At 42.0% G+C, this 16,522-nt stretch overlaps 1 protein-coding gene and 1 long non-coding RNA gene across 2 annotated transcripts; one reads left to right on the top strand and one right to left on the bottom strand.

Annotated features, from left to right (window-relative positions):
* Positions 1-1,706: 1,706 nt before the first annotated feature.
* TMED7 (transmembrane p24 trafficking protein 7) lies at positions 1,707-9,673 on the bottom strand. The gene is made up of 3 exons (XM_035569039.1): positions 9,137-9,673; positions 7,048-7,293; positions 1,707-4,652 (listed from the first exon to the last, which is right to left on the bottom strand). Exons 1-3 carry the CDS (start codon positions 9,341-9,343, stop codon positions 4,416-4,418), a joined length of 690 nt encoding a protein of 229 aa, XP_035424932.1. The 5' UTR covers positions 9,344-9,673; the 3' UTR covers positions 1,707-4,415.
* Positions 9,674-11,170: 1,497 nt separating this feature from the next.
* LOC118259480 (uncharacterized) lies at positions 11,171-13,628 on the top strand. Its single transcript, XR_004782034.2, has 3 exons — positions 11,171-11,301; positions 11,783-11,930; positions 12,971-13,628. It is a non-coding gene; the product is annotated as an uncharacterized LOC118259480 (long non-coding RNA).
* Positions 13,629-16,522: the final 2,894 nt, after the last annotated feature.

Here is a 16,522-nt window from a genome sequence, read left to right as displayed (position 1 = left end):
GCTGAAGATGCGATATGGTATACACTTCCTCTCCTAACAGGGGTGCAGGCAATTTAGAGTGATACACCTTAATGCTAAGCAACAGGTCATGCTAACTTTCAAGTAGCTCTTTTAGTTTTAAAAGTTGAGATAGATTCATCAGTCTCATAAAATTAATTTCTTAATCTCTTTGGGGCACTTGTGGGGCCACAAATGCATGTGTCAGGAAACAAACCATACAGTCTATGCTGCTGTCCTTCATGGGACAGCCCATTTCCTAGCAGATCACCTCCTGCATCAAGAGTGCTCAGACCTGCATATTAAATTAAGCCATTTTCAGATATTATGTTCCTATGCCAATCTGAAAATGGCGGTGACCACAGAGCCGGTTGTGAGTTGAACTCCCTTCCTTCAGGAGCATTAGGTCCCATCAGAGGGCTGGAGAGGGTGAAAGCTGGGGTGGTGGCAGCCCCCTTGCTGGAGATTTCCACCCACCACTGCAGGCCTGCTACAGACCCAGGGAAATGGCTGCATGCAACGTGTGTCACTTCCTGATATGCACCCACCCTTAGCAAAAACACCCGTGTGGTCTATGCCTGGTTACATCTGGTCCAGAAATTAAAATCTCTGCAGAGAGAAATGTTTTGCTTCAAAGCTGGGTTTGAGTACAGATGAGTCCATCAGCCCCCTCCAAAGGATGCCACTGAGGAGGATTTCAGCAGCGTGTCCTTTCAAAAATCTGTTCCAGCCTTCCTTGCTTTCTGATTCATTTTGCTCAGCAGTTTCCACATATACTGTATAGTACCAGAAATTCCATGCACTTGAGTAATTGTTTTAATAGTACTCAAAGGTCATGGGAGGCTGCTGTGGACTGCCTGTGACACATTCAAGCACAAATTTTTCCTCTGTGAGTTCTGCTGTTTCCATGCTTTTGTTTCACCACCTCAACCACCCAGCCTTCAGGAAATACGCAGAGAATTGCAACCTTATGACCCCACAATAAATCATTACACTTACAGACACCATTCTGCGTGTGTATAGTTCAGACAATACTTCTGAATTTTATTATTTTTAATCCCTAAAGTGCTTTTTTTTTTTTCCTCCTCTCTTGTGGCTATAGTTTTGTCAAAGATATGCAAATCATCATCCTCGTTAGTAACACAAACAGCTTTCAGGCTGATTCAGTTACAGTTCTTTTTATGAAGAAAACCAAGAGATCTGAAAAAAAGCTTTGAACATAAGACTCACTTTTTGCTTCAGTTTTAAGGTCTGACCTCACCAGGTGTTTTATCAGTATAAAACACCCCCAAACATGACCTCCAGCTCCCTCACAAGGTGAGCAGAGGGGCAGACACTGAGCTCCGCTCTCTGGGGACAGCGACAGGACCCGAGGGAACGGCATGGAGCTGGGACAGGGGAGGGTCAGGCTGGGTGTTAGGGAAAGGTTCTGCACCCAGAGGGTGGTCGGACACTGGGACAGGCTGTCCAGGGCAGGGGTCACGGCACAGAGCTGCCAGAGTTCAAGAAGTGGTTGGACAGTGCTCTCAGACACGATCTGAATTTTTTCTTTTTTGGTGGTCCTCTGGGACCCAGGAGTTTGACTCAATGATCCTTGTGAGTCCCCTCCAACTCAAATATTCTATGCTTCTATGAACAGATCACTATTCAAAGCTTTTCAAATAGCAATGCTCCCCATTCCCAAATGCAAACAAAACAGTCAGGCCATATTCATATATTAATTTTTATTTACCCATACAGTATTCACAGGGTCTGCTTCTTGTCTTATTCAAACTAATATTTTTTTCCAAACTAAAACAAGAACTGACATTCCTGAACATGAAAATAAGTTGTGTAAACACAAACATCCAGGAAAAAAAACTACTAAAAGCCCTGGGTTTCAGCTAAAAACACAGTTGTATCCCCTTTAATGCATGGTGATTTACTTGCGTATCACACCATTAATCCAACTATGCTTTCCATATATAAAAAGACATAGCTTTAACAAAAAGTCACAAAGCATTTATTCACCCACTGCATGTTAGCGTGTGTTTATTATATCCTATTCAGTCACATTTTAAAAACTATGTACAGCTATGTTTAAACGTGTACTTGTGCCATGTTTTTAATAACACAAAAATAAAGGCAATTTTAAGCTATTCCTGCACATTATGCAGCAAGATATCAGAGGATTGGTTCATATACCTAACTTCAATGCAAAAGTCAAGTCCACTAAGCCTCTGCAGTGGGAATAATATTGAGCCGAACAGTACAATGTCACACATTCCAACATTATGAAAGAATAGAGACATGTACACAATGGCCAACCAGTATCTGGTTTATCCCATTGTTACCAATTTTGATAGCACACAGAACAACTCAGTTGGAAAAAAAAAAAAACATTTCAATCTTTAAAGCAAATGCACTTGTTCTGATTAAAGCTAAACAAGTGACATTTAAAATTCAGAAGATTATAGTGGATACTTTCAAAATTAAAATCATGTTTTCTTCTGACACTTGCACCCAAAGTGCACAACTTACTTCATTATTGTGTGCAAAGCAGCACAAAAACTAAGTATCAGCTGCTGAAACACAAAAATGAAGCACATAGGTATAACCAACAATATTGTACCTATTTCAGGCAGAGATTTGTTTTGTAAGAAGAAAGAACTAGCTTTTTTGCTTTCTGATCTTTGTGAATCTAACTATTTCCGGGAAGCATGCATCACAAAATGGGAATGCAGTATTTAAAGTTCAGTACAAGATAGAAAGACATTACACACAATCCTGAATTTTACATTAAGCCTTTTAATACCTCTGTGACCTTTTCACTTGTTTTTGAGTCACTTTTCTTCATTTTTTAATTCACTTTCTGAAGAAGTTTATTTCAGAATAGAGACTAGCAACACGCTCATTTTTTTTGCAATCATCACAACATTTTATAATGAAGTCATCTTACATCAGCTCTTCAGAATGCTCAGTGGTCACCTGTACACATCACTTCAAATTTTTGCTCGAGATAACAGAGGCTACTAACGAGGATTTAGAGTTCTTGCTCTGCTTGCTTAAGCATCTTTTGAATTAGTCAGTAACACGATGACAATTTTTTTCTTTTTACCTTCGTTTAATTTGTGCACTTAAGAATCAGTCAGTTTACTTATTCCTCCAGAGCCACCTGAAGGAGTTGACCAGCTCAATTCAAGCTACTTGTACATACATACATTTACTATCTTCCACATCCAAATAAAACAAGACTTTACAGTACATAAGCTGCTAAATACATGAGCAGTGGAAAGAATGTAACTATCAACTCTACCAAAAAGATAACCTCAAATATTTAAATCATTTTCTGACCACTAGCAAAATAGAGTGGCAATTAGATGCACAAGGCCATAATGTATTAGTGCACCACACACAGGGAAATAAAATTTACAGCACACGTGCAATGCAGTATCAATATTAAAATTGGCCTCTTAACAGGAAATCAATTTAGTAAAAAGCCTTGTATGTGCCTCAAATGTAATATAACCTTGTCCAGTGCTGGTGCTATGCTGCCTAAAAAACCAAGCTACCTCCGGTCTTAAATCCAAAAAGCAGCAGCAACATAAATGAGTATAGAGGCTGTACAGCTTTACTGACGAAGTTACAAGACTCCCTATTTTATTGCATGTTTTTAAAATAAACTTGGAGATTTGGATTTCTGAAGACAGAAAATGTATTTCCTGAGTAGTCTCAGTTTATAATCTGTTCAGTAAAGCAAACATTGTAAAAGAAGAAATTCATTTTATTTCACTATAGAAGAATGTGTGCTTAAGCAAATGCAACTTTAAAAACATTCAACTATAAAATTTAGCAAGCTTTGAAGGAGGAGACTTACCAGGCTGATGGAAAATGAGCCAGGATATGCTGTCAAGCTTGCAACTGATTTCTAAATAAGGAAATGATTTTTTTTTTTTTAACAGCAAATCAAAACAGCACACTACAGTTCATCACATTTGCTTGTTTATAAGCAAATACATTCAGCCTGGAAATTATAGTCAAATCAAATTTTCATATGCATTGCTTTTGCATATCTGACACTGGATTGTTTGATTTTTTTAAAGTCTTATGCAGCAAATGGCTAATCTTACTGGTAGAAAAAAAAAAGAAACATCAAACTCAGTCTGAATTAAAATCTATAAAAGAGGCTAGTCAATGCAAGATGTTTAATACAGAAATCAGAAAGTATTTAAGTTCCAAAGTGTTTTCCTTTTCATTTTTTAAATTTCAAATCATGTGTCCCTTCCATAACTTTTTGGATCTCTTTTGTGATTTAAATGGATGAGTGGTAGACAGATTTGAATGTTACACATATTTAGATCATTTGTACCTAACAATTAATTGGAGAACAACTCTACAGATGAATAGCACACAATGACCCGAAGCATTATCACTGCCAGTTACGATCCAACACGGGTTGTTGTGGTTCTTTTATCTGAGAAGAAGCTTTTTAGGAGAAATACCTGCCCAATACTAACAACAAGAAGAATGATTGCTTCCCCTATTGACCAATAGGCTACTCTTGTATTTAAATCCTCTGCTCTGCTGCGGCCTTGAGCTTCTCTCAATCGAAAGTGCGTCTGATAATCAATGACAGACTTCAAAGCTTCATGAATCGAAACACAGGCAGACTCCATCTAGGGAAGCAAACAAATACATCTCTGAACTAAAAACGTTTCTAATATTTTTCTTCTGTTTTGTGCTTTAGTACTTAAAATTAGGATTTGTGCAACTTTACAGACTAAAGATTATCTCACTTCATTGTTAGGCTGAAATACCGTAAAAACAGTAACATTTAAATTTACATTGATCCATTTCTACAAACAGGAATGTGACAGACTCTTAAATACAGAAGCACGTAAAACTAGATCTAATAAAAACAATGCATTCTTAGACCCATAAAACAAATATTAATGTGAGTTCAAAAGTGAACACTAGAAGACCTATTGATGCCCCAATTTCTTCTATCATTAAGATACCGAAGTTTTTAATACATACTATGTTTCCCAAGATGTCCTTCACTGTACAGTTCTCACTTGGGTTTTACAGCATCTCAGAATCTACATTACCAAACTCAGTATGTTCTCTTGGCAAGAGATCCTTCTCGTACTCACGTATGCAAAAGGTAATCAGAGAAAGGACACAATTCTGTTATATTTCAGTGGTCCTGAATTGTCCATAACACAATAACAATTTCTTCAGAAAGAGTTGCCCAACTTAATTTTTAATATAATCATACTCCCTTTTCCTAAGCTAGAACCACTCAGCATGTTCAGTCTTTGTTGCCAGTTTTCCAAGCCCTAGATCATTTTTCACATAAACTTCTTCCATTTCAACTTATCTTCTGTAAGTCAGTACTCCTCACTGTGCTTAGATCACCAAGAAATTAATCAACAGATCTTCAAAATATTTAGGTTCTGATCAGTTAGTGTGTTTTTATGTCTTAAAATCAGTATTTCCTGAAGATCAAACAGCACAACCTATATTGAAATGAACCGTTTAACACCCTAGTAAGATCACTCGCAGTTACTTACATCTGTGTCTGGCCATCTTTTCAAGTAGGTATCTTTGAAGACAGGTGTCTGAACAAGTCTAAGATATTCTTCTCAATAAAATTCAGAAGGAGGTTTCCCAAATTAAGTTCTGCCACTGATCTCACTGATAAATCGTAGAGCCCTCGAGATCTGCATAAGGGATCTTAAATTCAAACACCAAGCTCCTCTGATTTCAGGCATTTACCTTTTATTGTTCCTGTGAAAGGCTGCCCAAATTTGGTCACGCTACAAGCCTCAAGAAAACTGCAGCAACAACCTTCTTACTAAAGGTACACTGAAAGTTAGCTTTCCCTTCTCCGAATACATTACTTGCATTGCGTATGCTACAACACAATGATAACTATTTTATTTTGTATCTTCTCCCACAGCTTAAACAGGGGCTGCAGAGAGGTTGCATCTAGCAACCATTTCTTGCCTTGTTGATGCTTCCCCTGCTGACTGACGCCAAGGCAGCAAAAGGAAAATCGGATGCTTCAAATGAACACAATGAAGACTATCAGAAAGTACATGATGAAATACAGCATCAAGAATCAGAAGATAAAATAGAGCAGAAGAATGACAGGGAGGTAAAAGCTGTACCTCAATTCACAGGAAGTCACGTACTCACTATGCATCTTAGCTACTGCAGACTTAATGCAAGGTAAATTAAGTAAGATTGGCATTTGGGAAGTGGTATTTATACCTTATGGTCCAGACTAGCAAAACAGTGAACCCATCCAGCATTCTTTAATGGCTGTTTAAAGAGAGGTTTGGTGATGGATATAGTGCAAGAACATCAGTGGGAATTCATGGAGCAAGAGTTCCAAGGAAAGTCTGGATGGGTTTAGTTTGGGCAAAGGTGGTGTAGAACTGTAAAATGCTGAAGAAAAAGGGAATACTGGGAGAGCAAATCTAATAAATCTCAAGTAAAAATAATACTTTGACACTTCTGACTGTTACATAAATTACAACTATCTAGCAGTCAGCTAAATATGGCTACTTCTATTTATTTGTTGATTGTGCTGGTGGTTTTTTTTTCCAAATTTTTAAAAATAAGAGTTATATGACAGATCAGCTTAAGTCTTTCCTCCATGAAAGACTATCAGTTTAAGTATGAAAATAATTCTCAAAGCTTCTCAAAAGTTTGGAAATTTTGAAAACCCTAATCCCCTGATATTCTAGTTTGTGACGCAGACTTTGTAGGACATAGAACCATAATATTCAAAGTAAATTCCCTTAAAAAAAAAAAAAAAGGATAGTGGCCTAGAGTTAAAGTTACACTAATTTTCTCTTAAGCACTTGGAATTTCATTTTCAGCTCTGCTCTATGTTGAATAAAACATATCTTCTGAAAAAAGATTATTTTTAATAACTCTTTTTTTTTTTTAACAGCTCCAATCCAGTGATGTTCAAAGGTTACGTAGACATCTCATACAGCTGAAAAAAAAAACAAAATCATTCTTTCAAGCTAACGGTCGTCAAACACAACAGCATTTTACCTGGGTAAGTGCAGTCACTCTATTCTCGCTAGGAAACAATGGTGGATCTTCTCCAACCTGGAAATCAAAGTACACAGTTTTGTGTGTGAAAGTAGAGAATTCATTGCTGAAGCAGAATTTGTATGTTCCATTTCTGGATGCAGTAAACGTGAAGCTATCATATTGCTTTTTCATCTCTTTGTACAAAACAATGCCATCAGGATCTTCCAACCGACAGTCAACATCGTAGTGGCCTCCAGTGATCACCTCAAAACAAAAAACAAGAAATTGTCCTTTTAACAAAACAGACACTGCAAATTCTTTTGCTTTAACAAGTATCTTTTAAAATATAAGCCGTTAATTTGAAAAAGATTCAAAGCCAGTTCGCAAAAATCACTCTGTTATGGAAGGCACATGGAAAATTGAAAATATTTCCAATTCTGGATATATAACATCAACTACATTTTCAAGCAGCGTGACAGAAATTTGAGTTACTTTGTTAGAGCTAATTGTACTACAGCAAAGGCTACAGCAGATAAAACTTGAAAGAGCAGCAAAGATGGTACTGTAATAAATCAGCCATTTACTATATACACACAATCCCTCTGTAGAATCAATTCTGCAAGTTGAGATTGTTAAAATGAGATAAGGTAGCTCCTTTCTGTATGGCCAAAAGAGCATAACTACCCTATGAGGTCAAGCTGCTTTACACGGTAGGAATGACATATGACCAGTAAAACAGGTATTACAGCCTGACTACTCTTTCTATGACCTTGTCAACAAAGCAACGCTATGGAGGGATCTGCTGCATCGGTCTCATGCAGTCAGCAGCAGCACTTTCCAACATCACAACATTCAGCTGATGCTTACAAGCATCTCCGAACTTCATGACTGACTCACTTTTTTCCCCACTTTTTTCTGACAAGATATCCTACGACTATGCTGAGACCTATTGGTAATTTAAGTGCTTATAATTTGTTTTTCTCAGGATGCTCAGACTAGTAGTTTTAAGCTTAATAGTCGCTCCAAACCTTTTCGTTTTAAGATAAAGCATGCTGAAAGAGTAAAAGACTTGTATCTTAAAGTATATCCCTTTCGTATTTGTACAGAAGCCTTCTAAAAAAAAAAAAGAGAAATTTTATTTTCATTGATATACTTGAGCACCTATTATGTACCTAGCTGAGTATCAGCACTTCAGATACTATTGTTTAAAACCACATCATTTTTTCTATGCATCAAGTTATTAAAACCACAGTGTTAGTGGTAAAGCTGAAATAACAAGAGAACCGAAAATTAGCTGCTCCACAGACAGAAAGTTTTAAAAACCTTCAGCTGGCAAGCTTTGATTTTCCACAAATGTGATGACAAAATCAAGAAAACTCTGGATGTCTATGGATGTCTCTCTGTGGATGTCTGCATCTAATGAGGATTTTCATATGGAAATGACTATCTGGTTAGAATGAAAAAAATAATATCTGTAACAAAATGATGATTCATCTTTAAAGCGTGCTTTCATATTTGACAGGGGCATGATTATTATCAATTACATGAGAGTACCTCAGTTCTACCACACACCCCGTGAAGGGACAGTTTACATATTCATGGTAAAGATCTATGAGAGCATTAAAGTTCTCTGAGGATTCCCTCCCACAGAGCCTGAGCCACCTCTCTGCTCTTCCTGTGCCAAAGGACATGCAGACAGCACTTCAGCCTACCAGCAGCTGGGCAACTCCTGATTTCCCTTCCAATGATACTCTTCCTCTTATCATCTGTGTTAAGACCAACAGCAAAATAGACAATAGCAGGCTTATCTGCTCAGCAATATCCATTTCACAGCATGGAGAGAGTGCTGAGCAGAAAAGACTTTATGAAAATGTAAAGAGCAGCAGGCAAAGAAACCCTGGACATAAGAAATGGAGGAATGGGGGAAAAAAAATATCCAGGAGAGATGGGGAACACATAGGATAGAGTCACACAGACCAATGTCTGGCAGCGCCCAGCTAAGAGGCACCGGGGCTGCTGGCTCCCCGCACCTCACTGCTGCACGCCCGCACCCAGCCCGCCAGAAGCTAGCCAAGGCCGTGCGGGACCGGGTGCGTCCCCCCGCTACCTGGAACTCGAGCGTGCACTTGGTGCCCTGCGCGATCTCCTCGTAGAAGCACTGCTTGGCGTTGTCGGGCAGCTCGAACGTGATCTCCGAGGCCCGCGCGGAGCAGGCCCGCAGCGCCAGCAGCAGCAGCAGCGGCAGGAGCGGCGGCGGCAGCAGCGGCAACCGCCGCCCCCGCGGCCCCACGGCCACGCAGCCCCGCGGCGGCATAGCAACGGGCACGGAGCGGGCGGGCACGGAGCCGGGCGCGGAGCCGGAGCCGGGCACGGAGGCCAGAAGCGTCGTGGCGGATGAGCCCGCAGGGGGAAGAGGGAGGCCGCCCCGGAAGAGCTGCCGTTACCGAGCACCGCCCTCCGGGAGCGCTTCCGAGTCAGGCACGCCCCGCACCGCCGCTATCCTCACGGCCCGACGACGGGTCTGCGCGCGGGGAGGCGCCGGCGGGCCGCCACTTTGTGTGGTGGGGCGGCGTCGTGTGGCGGTGCGCAGCGGAGGGATCCGAGGAGACGCCCCCGCCCAGCACACCCCGTGTCTGCGTTTTCTGACCCGGCAGATCGGAAGACCAGAACGGAACAAAGCCAGATGCTGGCTCTGAAAGATTGGCGGGGATGGATTGCAATGGCGGGACGGGCTTTAGGGCGTAATCACCCCTTCGTTATCAGGCATTATCTGCCCACAGTTAGCCCCGAGATCACTGCTGGCTATGTTAGAACTGATTTAAACAGGAAATATATGCATAATGGAACATGCTGAATGGTAGCAATTGCTAAATCGTTTGTATCTGTGCAAAGGGAGTGCAAAACGGAGCAAGTTTGGGCTTGCTTTGCAAAGTGCAGTCACTAATAAAAGATTGAGCAAGAGATGTGATCAGAAACTCTGAACTTGAGGAAAAAGGGCGTTTTGACTTGCAGAAATCAGACTGTAACCTCGGAATGGTTATAAAATGGTTATATTAATTTGGAACCACAGTCATTTTTTTCCCTAGACCTGCTAATATGTTAGGCACTCCCAGGAAGCGTAAAACTTCGAGCTGTGCTCTCCAGCATTTGCATTCTGCACTTTCTGTAGGTTCTGTATTCTGTCATCAGAATTCTAACAATCTCCTCAACGGCATACAGACACAAAATCCACAGACCCAGACAAAACAGCCTCCCATCTGGTTGTAGGATTGTCAGACGTGCATTCTTTTATATTAACCGGTTCTCAGCATTTTAGGATAGATGACTACCCAACACTGAACTGTCTCAAGTTTCCACACTGAGACAGCTTTGTAGAAATAAGAGAAAAAATTCATTACAATTGGCCTAGCATGGAATTTATTTTTAAAAAGGTTGGTAGAATATACTTGTAGGCTTCAAAACTAGCACATCATCATTTGAACGCTCCTTCATCTACATGATATTCTCCAGAAATACCAAACTTTTAGTCCTGGTCGTTATAGCTAATCAGTCATATTAGCTAATCAAAGTAGCTGATCAGTCACTTGAAGTCTGTTCTGAGCTCTACAGTGTTGGTCAGCTACTGACTTGTGGAAGTCAGACTCTATCTATAACTTCGGAATGGTTATAAAGCAGGTATGTTTATTCGGCGCTGCGCACGCACGCTGGCCGCGAGGGGGAGAGCTCCACCTAACTGGCACACCAACGGTTGCTGCCAGTGTGCTTCTGTTAGTGGGACAAATCCATCTTCATTTCACTTCCGCCGTAAGTCTCTTGCATAGTCATCAGGTCTCCGAAGAATCAGTCAGGTAGGGTCCCGTCTCTCTTCGTATGGGTACTCGAGTCCTTGGGTGGTCGTCCGGCGCACTCTGGTGGTCGTCTGTCGAAGGGCAGAAGTCTTCCTCGCTGCTAATCTTCTGGCCTTTCCCGTCTTTGACAGACGTCATCGGTCAAGCCAGTTCTAGCTCGTTCCATTATCTATGCATACAGTCTTCTACTCCCTTATCTTTGGGTCGTTAACCTACAATTGTGCTAGCTCAGACCTAGGAATCACCAGCCTTTATCTTGTTCCCTGTCTCACTACGGAGCTCACTCTAACATCCCTGGTGGAAGGAGAGCGCTTTCTTACCTGACAGGACTACTGTGCATGGCTGTCCTGTGTCTCCATTGATCAGACTCACAGGAAAGTAAACCAAATGAGGATGAAACAGCTTTACCTCTGGACGCATCATAGTATGTATTGAAATGGGACCTGTAAGAACAAAGTGCATTCTCAAGTGAGTCCTTTCCCATTAATTTCCTTAGTCACTGGGAAACTCTTACAGAAAATTCAGGCAAACAATTTCCCTGCATGGAAACCTCCTTTCGTCTGTAAAACGAAGCATTTATCCCGGGATATTCGGTTTTTCCACATGGTATAAGCCTTCCTGCTCTCACTGCCCTCGGTTTTTCTTTTCTTCCTAAAGTTCATTTCTCTGGCAAAGCAATGCAATCCTTGAATTAAGACACCTGTGAAAAACTTAAGAAACTTCCCGGTCAATAACTTTCTTCAGACAGTGTCAGTGATATCACAACAACCCAGACTTCTGTAACTTTTTCTTTAAAATATCTACCACAGATTCTGTATCATTTCCATGCAGACCAATCCTCAGCTTGATCATCTAAATTGAATTTGTTGCATATTAAACAGATTTTTTTATTATTTTTGTTACAGCAGATGAAAAAACGCTCACTCTAAATCTTGCTGGCTTTCCATCACATCAGATCGACCGAGACACTCTGATTCCTTGTCTTTATTTGTTTTCTGCGGAATTCTCCTGTCTCTTTTGGTTCAAGTTCAACTGGTAAAAAGCTTTTCACTGGTTAGTACACTTAGCTGGTATACATTTTTTGTTGCTTAAGATAACTGTTTTCATATTTTTCAATAGAACGTTGCCGTGATCTATTTTGTAAAGTCTAGAAAACAGACCCCACTCCAAAAAAAAAAAAAAAAAAAGAAAAAGAAAGATGCTTAGTCTTTTAAAATAAAATACTTATTCATTTGGCTGGATGGAGGAAGTTATATTCTATCCACGTAGACTGTACTCAGTAAAAGTTTATGTAAAATTCTGCTGACAAATGGCAGAATCCAGCTTGACTGCTCTAGGAGAAACCCAGTTTATTTGGCTGCAGCTCTTAGAACGCTAAAGGCTGCATCTCTATTAGATGCTGGGATGGAGCAATAATGTAGTTTTGCAATAAAACTCCAGTAATCACATTTACTCCATCCAGTTGTAGTTTCAGAGAGGATTAGTGGTACTTGAATGAATGTTCTCTCTAAAGAAACAGAAATTAAAGATCTGTTTCAGGTGCGAGATCAATGTATTGCAACCCCTAAAGGGGATATATAAAAACCCAAACTAATCACGGATAGGTTTGAATGAAATTTTGCAGGCATTTTTGTCCAATGGCTCCAACTGAATCTAGTCCAAAGCTCCTCTATGCTGGAACCACGTGATGAATATGTAAGGCCTTTAGCCTTAGCTGCTTTGATCTACTGATCTTCTCCAATTGGACTATATTACTTGTTACTATACCTCCGAGGGAACAGAACACAGTTTGGATAAATTCACAATCTAGAAAGAGCTCCGGCAGAAGCATAGGTCTTCCTTGCTACCATCCTCATAGAAGGTGCAGCAGCCACAGGGCCACTTCAGTCATTCACTCACAGAGCACCAATAACAAATACTCATTGTTGTAATATTCATTTGTTGCAAAACTACATTATTGCTCCATCCCCACATCTAAAAAAGATGCAGCCTTTGATGAATAGACCTTCTTTAGTGTTCTAATAAAAGTCATTGCTTATTAAGTTTAACTGCTTTTAAAACGAATACTAATCTGAGGTCTGTACAATTTGCAGCACAGTGGTTGACCCAGGTATCCTCAAGGGTCTGTCTGGAACGGTACTAGCTGGTAAGAGTTTTGTTTCAGATGTATTTCAGCTATGCCCATTGCCTAGCACAGAAGCAGGAGAAAGTGCCTGTTTACTGTTCTAGATGTCCAACACTCAATTTTAATTCTTCTTGAAGCTAGGGGTCCCAGCAATCCAAACCAGATGCCCAGCCTCCCAATCTAATGCATGAGCAGAGGGGCTCTCTGAAACACCAGCACAGACTAGGTAAGAAATACCTTGAAAGCAGCCCTGTGGAGAAGGACATGGGGGTACTGGTTGATGAGAAGCTCAACGTGAGCCAGCAATACGCGCTTGCAACCCAAAAATCCACCTGTATCCTGGGCTGCATCAAAAGCAGGGCAATGTGAAAAAAAAAAGAAAAAAAAAGGAAAAAAAAAAAGGGAAAAGGATAAGGCCTTAACACTGTGCAAGCCCTTCTCAGCAATAACTAAAACATTGGAGTGAAGCCAGGATTGCTCTGATAGCATTCTTCATGATCCAGCACAACTGACTGCTCTCGCAAGATCAGGTTCATTTCTTCTGAACCAGTCCGTATTTTGGAGGCTCCCGTTTCCTTAAAAATCTCCAAATTCTAACAAAATACATCATTCATGCTTCTGTCAAGTACACACGGATTTCTTCTGTTTTATCATGCACAGCGAGCTTAGGGAGACTGAATCTATACCTCAGTAATGGTCTTTAGAGCCACAAGGGAAGATGGAGCTCAGAGACGCTCAGCTGAGGAAAGTTTTATCACACGTGCAGGAATCAGTTTTGTTGTTTCAGAGTTAGCTTACTGTCTTTGTGAAGACCTCATTTCTTCAGCTTCTCCTACGTCACACAAATTACTGAGTGGGAAGGCAATTAGTACTTAATGCTGTAATACATTAACCATTCCAAATCCAACAATTGTGATTTTCTCGGACATTGAGAAATAACGTAAAGAAAAGCAATGTAGTATGAACAGTAGTTTGCATTGCTATGGTTATTATTACCATTACCATTATTATTGTTACCGTATGTAAAAAAATAAAATAAAAAAGATGATCTACGTATACTGTTAAGATTTTTTTATTTTTCAACTTGCTAAAATGTACTTCAGGTGTAACGCAGTGTTGATTTTCTGTTATTCTATTTGAATGACGGTTTTTCCACCCTCAAAAATGAAAACTGCTATCGTGGAACATGTGGTCAAGAAGTGTGAGCGAGAAGGCCAAGAGCATCCTGGCTTGTATCAGAAATAGAGTGGCCATCAGGACTAGGGAAGTGGTTGTCCCTCTGTGCTCGGCTCTAGTGAGGGCCGCACCTCGAGTACTGTGTTCATCGAAGACATCGAGGTGCTGGAGCGTGTCCAGAGAAGGGCTCTGAAGCTTGTTAAGGGTTTAGAGAACAAGTCTTGTGAGGAGCGGCTGAGGGAGCTGGGGTTGTTTAGCCTGGAGAAAAGGAGGTTCAGGGGAGACTTTATTGTGCTCTACAGTAACCTTAAAGGAGGCTCCAGAGAGGTGGGGATCGTTCCCTTCTCCCAAGCCCCAAGTGATAAGACAAGAGCAAAAAACCTTAAGTTGCACCAGGGGAGGTTTAGCTTGGTTATTAGGAACAATTTCTTCACCGAAAGGGTTGCTCTGGTGGGTTTACGTGGCAAGGTTTTGGTAGCAGGGGGCCATAGGGGTGGCTTCTGTGAGAAGAATCTAGAAGCTGCCCCACGTTAGATAAGGGCCCCGCTGCTGACCAGAGCCGAGCCAATAAGCTATGTTGTTTGCACCTCTGTGAGAGCATATTTAAGAAAGGGAAAAAAAAAAAAAAACAAAGAAGACTGCTTCACAGCAGCTGGGAGAGAGAGAGGAGTGAGAAACAGCCTTGCAGGCGCCAAGGTCAGTGAAGAAGAAGCGGGGAGAGGTGCTCCGGGCGCCAGAGCAGAAGTCCCCTGCAGCTTGGGGTGAGGACCATGGTGAAGCAGGCTGTCCCTCTGCAGCCCATGGGTCCCACATGGAGCAGATCTCCACACTGCAACCCGTGGACGAGCCCCCGGTGGAGCAGGGGGATGTGGCCTGGAGGAGGCTGCGGCCTGTGGAGGACCCCCGCAGCAGCAGAGCCCGGGCCGGAGCTGCAGCCCGTGGAGAGGAGCCCACGCAGGAGCAGGGGGTCTGGGGGGAGCTGCCGCCCAGCCGGGGGGGACCCGTGCTGGAGCAGTTTGCTCCTGGGGGTGGATGGACCCTGTGGTACGGAGCCATGTGGGAGCAGTTCTTGAAGAGCTGCTGCCTGTGGGCAGCCCCCTCAGGATCAGTTCGGGAAGGATGGCATCCCGTGGGAGGGACAAAGGACTGGAAAATTTTTCAGAAGAAACAAGGTGTTTAACAAGGAAGTATATAGTTTCCTTTTAAGGCTTCCTGGGTAACTGTGCTTATTTCATATTCCCAACTCGGAGGAAGAGAATTGTTGATTTCACCTTCTTTTTTCTTACAGGGAAATAAAAGGTCAACAGCTCTGAAAGTAAGAGGAATGTGTCAGAATCAAGCTCTTTTTGTCTGTAATCCTTTCTTAAGGAAAAGATTTATCACACGCCTTCCACAGATGTATGGTAGTAGAGAATAATTTTTGAACTAATCTAATTCAAGTCAGTTGGGGGATAGTGGTACTTCTCTAATTGTTTCTGAGACATACGCATTAGCAACAGAGAGTGTTCGGTTGTCACTGCAAGGGGCCTGCGGTAATGACTTCCGAAACAGAACTGAATTATGTCACAGTGGCGCTTTGGCACAGCTGCCTCCTTCGTGGCCACACAGCCCGTCCCAGCGCACGTCGCCCTCCCGCTCCTCCAGGGAGCCCCCCCGCCGCCTCAGCAGCCCCGCGGCGGATGCCCCATGGCGGAGCCGCGGCAGCCGACCCGCCCCCGAGGAGCACGAGCCCGCAGCCCTCTGCCCGCGCCGCATCGGCGGGGGAGCGGCGCCGCCAACGGCCGCCAACCGCCGCTCAACGGCCGCCACCGCCGCGGGGGCTTCTGGGGTGAGTGTGAAGTTGTGGCAAGAGGGATTTCCCATTCCTAAGGGGACCTGGTGGACACCAGCTTTCCTAGTAAATTGCTGATGTTGCTGAGGAGGCAGCAGTATCAAAGCCCTTGTTGATGAAGATGCAGCAAGTCTGGGGAGGCTCTGGCATTTCTCTGCAATGCTGCTCCCTGATTGTGACCCGACTCAGATTCTGAATGAAGCAAAGCAAGCTAGAGGAAAGCTGTATGTCCAGGTAATTTTTTTTTTATTTTTTCCTTCTTCACTTGTAAGAAAATCTAAATCTTTAAACCACTGGCTTGAAAACACAGTTTTATGGAAATGATTATGGGTGTGCTCCTTAACCTTGTTTGGAACCTGTTTAACCTCGCTACAGTTATAGGAGACCTGTGCTCAAATTTATGCTTACCATGATAAAGCGGTATTCCTCTGGTATTCTTTCCTTTGGTGATCGCAGGTGAGGTTGAAAAGAGTTTTCAGTATGATTCTTCTTTTCCTTTGCAGTATCCAAAAC

Source organism: Cygnus atratus, chromosome Z (genome assembly GCF_013377495.2).
Source record: "Cygnus atratus isolate AKBS03 ecotype Queensland, Australia chromosome Z, CAtr_DNAZoo_HiC_assembly, whole genome shotgun sequence".
Taxonomy (NCBI): domain Eukaryota; kingdom Metazoa; phylum Chordata; class Aves; order Anseriformes; family Anatidae; genus Cygnus; species Cygnus atratus.
The sequence above is the reverse complement of the archived record's forward strand: the minus strand, read 5'-3'. Positions and strand labels throughout refer to the sequence as shown.

What these genes read in the sequence shown, in the direction of transcription:
- TMED7 (XM_035569039.1), bottom strand. Translation starts at nt 9,343, where the DNA reads ATGCCGCCGCGGGGCTGCGTGGCCGTGGGGCCGCGGGGGCGGCGGTTG. An exon ending in AGTGCACGCTCGAGTTCCAG is followed by an intron (nt 7,294 to 9,136) that starts GTAGCGGGGGGA and finishes TTTTGTTTTGAG; the next exon opens with GTGATCACTGGAGGCCACTA. An exon ending in GAGTGACTGCACTTACCCAG is followed by an intron (nt 4,653 to 7,047) that starts GTAAAATGCTGT and finishes TTGCTTCCCTAG; the next exon opens with ATGGAGTCTGCCTGTGTTTC.